The sequence below is a fragment of the Triticum aestivum genome, chromosome 2A (assembly GCF_018294505.1).
Source record: "Triticum aestivum cultivar Chinese Spring chromosome 2A, IWGSC CS RefSeq v2.1, whole genome shotgun sequence".
Classification (NCBI taxonomy): Eukaryota; Viridiplantae; Streptophyta; class Magnoliopsida; order Poales; family Poaceae; genus Triticum; species Triticum aestivum.
In genome coordinates, this window is record NC_057797.1 from 373,778,305 (window position 1) to 373,788,690 (window position 10,386).

At 44.8% G+C, this 10,386-nt stretch overlaps 1 protein-coding gene across 2 annotated transcripts; it reads left to right on the forward strand.

Annotated features, from left to right (window-relative positions):
• The first annotated feature begins 5,970 nt into the window (after positions 1 to 5,970).
• Positions 5,971 to 7,374, forward strand: LOC123188706 (uncharacterized). 2 transcript variants are annotated; one of them, XM_044600937.1, is made up of 2 exons: positions 5,971 to 6,944; positions 7,140 to 7,374. In XM_044600937.1, the coding sequence occupies exons 1-2, from the start codon at positions 6,582 to 6,584 to the stop codon at positions 7,290 to 7,292; spliced, it is 516 nt and encodes a 171-aa protein (XP_044456872.1). In that variant the 5' UTR covers positions 5,971 to 6,581; the 3' UTR covers positions 7,293 to 7,374. The 2 variants fall into 2 exon arrangements, with proteins under 2 accessions (XP_044456872.1, XP_044456873.1); XM_044600938.1 differs by having other exon boundaries at positions 5,974 to 6,973.
• The last annotated feature ends 3,012 nt before the right edge of the window (positions 7,375 to 10,386 follow it).

Sequence of the window (10,386 nt, forward strand, 5' to 3'; positions counted from 1 at the left end):
GCAGGGGCTGCGGAATAAACGGAAACTGGCAAAGGACGAGGTGACGATGCGCGTCGGGAATGGTTCCAAGGTCAATGTGATCGCCGTCGGCACGCTACCTCTGCATCTCCCTTCGGGATTAGTTTTAAACCTTAATAATTGTTATTTAGTGCTAGCTTTGAGCATGAACATTGTATCGGGATCTCGTTTAATTCGAGATGGCTACTCTTTTAAATCTGAGAATAATGGTTGTTCCATTTTTATGAGAGATATGTTTTATGGTCATGCTCCTATGGTGAATGGTTTATTCTTTATGAATCTCGAACCTGATGCTACACATGTTCATAATGTGAGTACCAAAAGAAGTAAGGTTGATAATGATTGCCGCCTTGGTCACATAGGTGTCAAACGCATGAAGAAGCTCCATGCTGATGTACTTTTAGAGTCTCTTGACTATGAATCATTTGACACGTGCGAACCATGCCTTATGGGTAAAATGACCAAGACTCCGTTCTCAGGAACAATGGAGCGAGCAACCGACTTATTGGAAATCATACATACTGATGTGTGCGGTCCAATGAGTGTTGAGGCTCGCGGTGGCTATCGTTATGTTCTCACCCTCACTGATGATTTAAGTAGGTATGGGTATATCTACTTAATGAAACACAAGTCTGAAACCTTTGAAAAGTTCAAGGAATTTCAGAGTGAGGTTGAAAATCAACGTGACAGGAAAATCAAGTTTCTACGATCAGATCGTGGAGGAGAATACTTGAGTCACGAGTTTGGCACACACTTAAGAAAATGTGGAATAGTTTCACAACTCACGCCGCCTGGAACACCTCAGCGTAATGGTGTGTCCGAACGTCGTAATCGCACTCTGTTAGATATGGTGCGATCTATGATGTCTCTTACCGATTTACCGCTTTCTTTTTGGGGCTATGCTTTAGAGACTGCTGCATTCACTTTAAATAGGGCTCCGTCGAAATCCGTTGAGACGACACCGTATGAATTATGGTTTGGGAAGAAACCTAAGCTGTCGTTTCTAAAAGTTTGGGGATGCGATGCTTATGTCAAGAAACTTCAACCTGAAAAGCTCGAACCCAAGTCGGAAAAATGCATCTTCATAGGATACCCAAAAGAAACTATTGGGTACACCTTCTACCTCAGATCCGAAGGCAAGATCTTTGTTGCCAAGAATGGGTCCTTTCTGGAGAAAGAGTTTCTCTCGAAAGAAGTAAGTGGGAGGAAAGTAGAGCTTGATGAAGTATTACCTCTTGAACCGGAAAATAGCGCAACTCAAGAAAATGTTCCTGAGGTGCCTGCACCGACTAGAGAGGAAGTTAATGACAATGATCAAGATACTTCTGATCAAGCCCCTACTGAAATTCGAAGGTCCACAAGGACACGTTCCGCACCAGAGTGGTACGGCAACCCTGTCTTGGAAATCATGTTGTTAGACAACGATGAACCTTCGAACTATGAAGAAGCGATGGCGGGCCCAGATTCCGACAAATGGCTAGAAGCCATGAAATCCGAGATAGGATCCATGTATGAAAACAAAGTATGGACTTTGACTGACTTGCCCATTGAGCGGCGAGCCATAGAAAATAAATGGATCTTTAAGAGGAAGACAGATGCGGATGGTAATGTGACCATCTATAAAGCTCGGCTTGTCGCTAAGGGTTATCGACAAGTTCAAGGGGTTGACTACGATGAGACTTTCTCACCGGTAGCGAAGCTGAAGTCCGTCCGAATCATGTTAGCAATTGCCGCATTCTATGATTACGAAATATGGCAAATGGACGTCAAAACGGCATTCCTTAATGGTTTCCTTAAGGAAGAATTGTATATGATACAGCCGGAAGGTTTTGTCGATCCTAAGAATGCTGACAAAGTGTGCAAGCTTCAACGCTCGATTTATGGGCTGAAGCATCTCGGAGTTGGAACATTCGCTTTGATGAGATGATCAAAGCGTTTGGGTTTACACAAACTTATGGAGAAGCCTGCGTTTACAAGAAAGTGAGTGGGAGCTCTGTAGCATTTCTCATATTATATGTAGATGACATGCTGTTGATGGGAAATGATATAGAACTCTTGGACAGCATCAAGGCCTACTTGAATAAAAGTTTTTCAATGAAGGACCTTGGAGAAGCTGCTTATATATTAGGCATCAAAATCTATAGAGATAGATCGAGACGCCTCATAGGTCTTTCACAAAGCACATACCTTGATAAAATATTGAAGAAGTTCAATATGGATCAATCCAAGAAGGGGTTCTTGCCTGTATTACAAGGTATGAAATTGAGCTCAGCTCAATGTCCGACCACGGCAGAAGATATAGAAGAGATGAGCGTCATCCCCTATGCCTCAGCCATAGGTTCTATTATGTATGCCATGCTGTGTACCAGACCTGATGTTAACCTTGCCGTCAGTTTGGTAGGAAGGTACCAAAGTAATCCCGGCAAGGAACACTGGACAGCGGTCAAGAATATCCTGAAGTACCTGAAAAGGACTAAGGAAATGTTTCTCGTTTATGGAGGTGACGAAGAGCTCGTCGTAAAGGGTTACGTCGACGCTAGCTTCGACACAGATCTGGATGACTCTAAGTCACAAACCGGATACGTGTATATTTTGAATGGTGGGGCAGTAAGCTGGTGCAGTTGCAAGCAAAACATCGTGGCGGGATCTACATGTGAAGCGGAGTACATGGCAGCCTCGGAGGCAGCACATGAAGCAATATGGGTGAAGGAGTTCATCACCGACCTAGGAGTCATACCCAATGCGTCGGGGCCGATCAAGCTCTTCTGTGACAACACTGGAGCTATTGCACTTGGCAAGGAGCCCAGGTTTCACAAGAAGACAAGGCACATCAAGCGTCGCTTCAACTCCATTCGTGAAAATGTTCAAGATGGAGACATAGAGATTTGTAAAGTACATACGGACCTGAATGTAGCAGATCCGTTGACTAAACCTCTCCCTAGAGCAAAACATGATCAACACCAGAATTCCATGGGTGTTCGATTCATCACAATGTAACTAGATTATTGACTCTAGTGCAAGTGGGAGACTGTTGGAAATATGCCCTAGAGGCAATAATAAAAGCATTATTATTATATTTCCTTGTTCATGATAATTGTCTTTATTCATGCTATAATTGTGTTATCCGGAAATCGTAATACATGTGTGAATAACAGACACCAACATGTCCCTAGTGAGCCTCTAGTTGACTAGCTCGTTGATCAACAGATAGTCATGGTTTCCTGACTATGGACACTGGATGTCATTGATAACGAGATCACATCATTGGGAGAATGATGTGATGGACAAGACCCAATCCTAAACATAGCACAAGATCGTATAGTTCGTTTGCTAGAGTTTTCCAATGTCAAGTATCTTTTCCTTAGACCATGAGATCGTGTAACTCCCGGATACCGTAGGAGTGCTTTGGGTATGCCAAACGTCAGAACGTAACTGGGTGACTATAAAGGTAGACTACGGGTATCTCTGAAAGTGTCTGTTGGGTGACATGGATCAAGACTGGGATTTGTCACTCCGTATGACGGAGAGGTATCACTGGGCCCACTCGGTAATGCATCATCATAATGAGCTCAGAGTGACCAAGTGTCTGGTCACGGGATCATGCATTACGGTACGAGTAAAGTGACTTGCCGGTAACGAGATTGAACGAGGTATTGGGATACCGACGATCGAATCTCGGGCAAGTAACATATCAATAGACAAAGGGAATAGCGTACGGGATTGATTGAATCCTCGACATAGTGGTTCATCCGAAGAGATCATCGTGGAGCATGTGGGAGCCAACATGGGTATCCAGATCCCGTTGTTGGTTATTGACCGGAGAGTCGTCTCGGTCATGTCTGCTTGTCTCCCGAACCCGTAGGGTCTACACACTTAAGGTTCGGTGACGCTAGGGTTATGCAGATATGTATATGCAGAAACCCGAATGTTGTTCGGAGTCCCGGATGAGATCCCGGACGTCACGAGGAGTTCCGGAATGGTCCGGAGGTAAAGAATTATATATAGGAAGTGCTATTTCGGGCATCGGGACAAGTTTCGGGGTTATCGGTATTGTACCGGGACCACCGGAAGGGTCCCGGGGGTCCACCGGGTGGGGCCACCTGTCTCGGGGGGCCACATGGGCTGTAGGGGGTGCGCCTTGGCCTAGATGGGCCAAGGGCACCAGCCCCTATAGGCCCATGCGCCTAGGGTTTCCACCATGGAAGAGTCCATATGGTGGAAGGCACCCCTAGGTGCCTTGGGGGGGAGGGAAACCTCCCCTTGGCCGCCGCCCCCCCTAGTAGATGCCATCTACTAGGGCCGGCGCCCCCCCTTTGGCACCCCTATATATAGTGGGGGGGAGAGGAGGGATTTTACACCAGCCCCTGGCGCCTCCATCTCCCCCCGTTACGTCTCTCCCTCGTAGTCTCGGCGAAGCCCTGCTGCTGTGACGCCCTGCATCCACCACCACGCCGTCGTGCTGCTGGATCTTCATCAACCTCTCCTTTCCCCTTACTGGATCAAGAAGGAGGAGACGTCTCCCGTCCCGTACGTGTGTTGAACGCGGAGGTGCCGTCCGTTCGGCGCTGGTCATCGGTGATTTGGATCACGTCGAGTACGACTACATCATCACCGTTCTTTTTGAAGGCTTCCGTGCGCGATCTACAAAGGTATGTAGATGCATCTAATCACTCGTTGCTAGATGAACTCCTAGATGATCTTGGTGAAACGAGTAGGAAAATTTTTGTTTTCTGCAACGTTCCCCAACATCAACTCAGAATGCTTCTTGTATTTCTGCTGACGATGTTGTTCAGCAAGAATCCTCATATTAGGATGGAAAGTAGAAAGTGTCTTTTCAATGAGATCCGCATCAGAAACTGCACTGTTGCAGAATCTCAACTTTGAGTTGATTTGATGCACGACAGAATTGTATGCTGCAACGGACTTAAAATCCTGGAAACGAATAAGTGCCCATTCTCTTTGCGCTTCAGGCAACATCACCGACCTTTGTTGATCATAACGCTCCTTTAAGGAGTTCCACAATGATAGAGGACTTTCCTCCATCATGTACTCTTCTTTCAGAGCAGGATCAAGGTGGTGTCGAATGAAGTGCAAAGAAGCATACTTTGCCGTATCTGCGATAGCAGGAGCACCTTGAGTAGGTGTGGTTATAGTGCTGATCAGATTCCTGGCCGCCAAGTTGATCTTGACATCCATGGCCTAGGTCAAATAGTTTCTGCCATCAATGGCAAGCTCAGCAAATTCCTTCTTGGATATGTCAGCCATATCCTGCATGAAAATATCATGCCCATTAATTTACACTTATTAAATTAATTGTGTGTAAAATAAAATGCTTGAATCAAATATAAAGGTCTAGGAAAAGCCTAAACGACCCAAAATATGACTTTCTACAAAAGATAATCACCATAAAATGGCGTAGATCTTTGTTTTGTAGAACACATAGAGGTAGTCACCATGAAGTGGCATAGACACTCGTATGGCAATTTTCATGCCATAATATGTGTGCTTTCATTTTTGCTTTGAGGTAATCACTACTAAGTAGCGTAGACCTTATTTTTATGGTACTTTGTACAACCTTGTGTTACTTAAAACACTTTGAAGGTAATCACCAGATGGTGTAGACCTCACAGTTGTGAACAAAGCTATATGTATTGCCATAAGTGCAATCCATAAGATATGCGCAAAAATTGAAAGTAGTCATATAATTTTCAAGCACAATCAACATGTAGCAATTAAAGATTGCATCCATAAACATGTTGACATTACATAAGCAGACATTACATAGTACTATATTAGAAAATACTAACAAACACATATGTACAAAAACTGAAAAAGCTAGAAGCTAATCAGAAAAGAAAACGAAAAATAATGGTAATAGGCCAAAACAGAACAGCCTACTACCGTGGCAAAGCCACCTTCTTTCTTTTCGTTTTTTATTTTTTTTTCTCTGCTGCTCGTACAACATGGATTAGTGGCTAGTGTGCTGGCTGTCCAACAGCCATACACACGCACGAGTGGATAGGGAGGCGACGGGATACTTCGTTCCCATCGACAATCATCCCCAATCCAACTCGAGCGGTGGCTGTCTGCATCACTACCACCAATCTCCGCCTCCAGCGACTGCCTCACCGGCGGGAGGTCGACGGCCCCGGCGCAGCATCTTCCTCCTCTGAAGAAGATCCACCAGGAAGCTGCGTCCCAGGTGCGACGCCGTTGGAGTGGCCGTTGGCCAGTCCGAGAACCACCGCGCGGCTGCGTTGCAGCTCGGCCCGCGGCACTATGTGCCAGCGGCGGGGCGCCGATGGGCCAGTGGAGCTGCTCGCCCAGTTGTCGAAGACGTCCCCGAGTGTAGCAGCCCGTGCGGGGAGGCGCAGCCCGAGGCTAGCGCTCGACGAAGAAGCCCCAGCGCCGGCCGCCTCGTGCGCCGGCGTCGGAGATGGAAGACGCGGGGAGTTCGGCTGCGCGGGCTCCGCGGGCGGCACAGGCGACGCAGGTTCGGCCTCCTCCTGGACCTCGTAATCTTGTGGCGGGGGTGGTTGCAGGACCATCCATGGCCCCCAACCATGCACCAGGCACGGACGTGGTGGTGGAGGAGCCGCAAGTTCCGGCTCAACGTCGACGTCCACTGCGTCGTCCGCGGGCTCCAGTACCTCGTCCGCATACAGGTTTGGAGCGGCCAGTCCGGCAAGAATCCAGGCCGGGAGTGGCGCCGCCGCCCGCATGGCCGGTTCGGGCGGAGCCTTAGAAGGCCCAGCACCATCGCGACCTCGGGCGCCATGTCCAAGACGTGGTCCGCGGCGACGGAAACCGTTCCGGTGGCCTCTGAACCGGCGCAGATCACGGGCGTGGCGGTTGTGGCGGCGAAGTCCACCAACACCATGGCGACGACGACGGCCCTGTCGGCGTCTACCGCCGCTACGAACAAGGTGCAGGAAGAAGGACAGGAGACCACAAGGCATCCTCTCACCTTTTCCTTTTTTCCCTTCTGGCTCTCTTTTCCGGCTACTGTCGCCGGCGTGATTTGCCTATGCGTGCTCTGGGCAGAGACAAGTGCTGATAACGTATTAAAGAATGATTTGATGGAAGTGTCTTATTCCATTGATGATCACACATTTATACAGGGGGAATCGGCGCTTATGAGAAGATGCGCCTGTTCGAGGGGATGCGAGGAGCGGATGCGACGGTTGCCTGGAGAGGTTCCCGCACAAACGAGGCGGCGGTTGCCTCGAGAGGATCCCGTGCATGCTGTTATTTACAACAAGGATTATCTCTAATAATTAAATCCTAACAGTTATAAAGAAATTCGGTAGGTATTTATACTGCTACACACGCAATCAGAAATATTTCTTTTTACCAGTTTCTTCCCTTTGTGTACACGGTAATTCATCGAGCACAGATCTGATAACTCAAACACCGTTGTAAAAAAAATATTGGTGTAACACATTCCGATAACTTATTTGTAAAAACAACATGGTAATTATATGACATGTAACTCACTCACAAACACCGTGGTAACTTTCGACCAGAAGAAAAAATGTTGTTCTAACACATTCCGACAACTTATTTGTAGAAAAGAGCATGGTAATTTATATGCCATGAATATGATAACTCACACATACACACCGCGGTAACTTTTTTGACCACATGAAAAAAAAGTTGTTATAACACCCCAAATAACATCTTTATAAAAAACATGGTAATATATACGCCACAAACCTGGTAACCCACTCACAAATACTGCGGTAACTTTCGGTGCAAAGAAGAAAAGTTGTTGTAACACACACCAATAACTTCTCTACAAAAGGGCATCATAATTTATATGCCACGAACTTGATAACTCACACACAACAATGTTATTCACACAAAATTTACCAAGGGATATTTCGACAACCCCTACCCCTCCCCCTACCAAAGCTATGAGGAACAGAGTACATAAGTTATCAGGTCTGTGATGTGTGAGTTATCATATTGTTCATATAAAAATTACCAGGGGGATATTCCATCAACCCCACCCCTCGGGGTACATAAGTTATCAGGGCCGAGGTACATAAGTTATCAGGTCTACAATGTGTGAGTTACCATGCTATTCAGTATTCACACAAAAGTTACCAGGGTACATAGGTTGTATACTTTTCATCAATGGTATTTGTACGTGAGTTATCAGGTCCGATATGAGTGTACAACCATGTTATTTACACCAAAGTTACCCGGGTATACTTTTGAACAACTTTTATCTTCAGGGTGAAAAAGTGTCTATGATGTTTGTACATGAGTTATCATCGGTGATGTGCATATATTATCATACTATTTACAATGAAGTAATCGGGGGTATGTTTTTCAACAACTTTTATCTCGGAGTCGAACTTTACCGCGGTGTTTGTACGTGAGTTATCAACTTTTATCCCCTGCCATTTTCCAACCAAAAAAAATCATGGATCAAAGTTATCGTATTATTTGTACCTAAGTTATCAGGCCGGAAAGTCTATATTATCATGCTATTTACATAAAAATTATTGGGGATATATTTTCCCCTCATATCAGAGTTACCGCGGTGTTTGGTGTTTAAATGTTAGTTATTAGGCCACGATGCATGGGCTAGTAGTTACTCCCTCCGTTCGAAAATAGATGACCCAACTTTGTATTAAATGTATACTAAAATTAATATAAAGTTGGGTCATCTATTTTGAAATGAAGGGAGTAGACTTTTAATAGAGCAAATGTTCGTCAATGTCTAGGTGTTAGTACAAAACAACAGATTAAAACAAGTTTTGACTTTAACTCACAACAAGAAGTAATAGTATCTGGACTGGTTAGCTTGCTAAACTCACGAGTAGATGGTCATAGTTTGATTATTGGCACAAGTACTTTTTGACACTATTTTCTACTTAAAAAGTCAACCTGAAATCACACTAAAAACCTTCCTAAAATGCTCATGGGATCATGATCCGGAAATCACGCCACCTATTTCCTTTCCTACTAATAAAACACTCTAAAATCGAGCCCCAAAAATACTTTCTAAAATTACTGCCGCAATAAGATTCGACAATTACGTCAAACAAATCGCACCAGAGATCGTGATCGAGAAAAATGCGCCCGCACGATCAATCCGGTCCAAAAAACCGCCCTGAAATCACGGACGCAAGATCTGAAATGAACGACATCCGACGTGTGCGGATCTGTTGCAAAATTACTGCCGTCTGGTAAATAGCTTTTCCGTAAAGAGTTTCATTTATAAAATCAGATCAGGTAATTCTAGCGATATAAGTTTACATTCTCCTCAGTTCGAGAATGCAATCATACTGCCGTTCTTGGACCTTGTGCTGGCCAATGGTATTGCTATGTGGGATTTGCTGGGGCGGGTAAAATTTCTTGGTTCTGGACCTTGGTTTATGGTGGGTGATTTTCATAAGAAATTTCCTAAGCTCATGAATAAATTTTGTGCGGTACTTGCTAATTGGAACTTGTTTGATTTGGGTTTTGTGGGTGTTGCTTGGATGTACAATAATAAACAAAATGAAAGGAGGAATATGAAGGTTTGATTGGATCGTGATGTAGCGTGTCCTATTTGGTTTTCCCACTTCCAAACTGTCAGGTCTCGCACATTATCAGTTTGAGGTTGGACCAACCCGTTATTGATCCAGTTGTTATGTAATCCTCATTTCGAGCATACTGTTAAAAATTTGATATGTGGCTCTTATTGGGAGAGGGAAGGTACGATGTTGGACCGTAAGATTAAAAATTGTTAAACCAATGGTGTGGTTTGTTAGACCAATGGAGTGGTTATTGGTGACTTGGGTGATTTGGTGATGTGGTTATAAATCTTATTAGTATTGATGATGACCTCTCTCCTTTGCCGGAGCCACATGCATATTGGTTTTGTTGCACAAAAATTAAATTAGGCCAGGAAGAGAGTGAATGCCTTATATAAAAGGAAAGCTCAGTCAGTCAACAAAGGAATAAAAGTTTGGGTGAAATGGATGAGTTGCTCTTTTTTTACGAGGAAAACTTTCAGTCCATTCATCAACTCAGAGAGTCATGCTAGTGAGTAATTATGGATTGGTAGAAATACTTGTGTCAAGGTTTGTGATTGCCGTAGCATGCACGCATGGTGAACCGTTATGTGATGAAGCTGGATCATGATTTATTCTTTGATTGTCTTTCTTATGAGTGGCGGTTGGGGACGAGCGATGGTCTTTTCCTATCAATCTATCCCCCTAGGAGCATGCGCGTAGTACTTTGTTTCTATGGCTAATAAATTTTTGCAATAAGTATGTAAGTTCTTTATGACTAATATTGAGTCCATGGATTATACGCACTCTCACCCTTCCACCATTGCTAACCTCTCTAGTATCACGCAACTTTCGCCGG

Coding starts and splice junctions, on each gene's coding strand:
- LOC123188706 (XM_044600937.1), top strand. CDS start 6,582: ATGCACCAGGCACGGACGTGGTGGTGGAGGAGCCGCAAGTTCCGGCTC. Junction 6,945..7,139: donor CTACCGCCGCTACGAACAAG/GTGCAGGAAGAA, acceptor ACATTTATACAG/GGGGAATCGGCGCTTATGAG.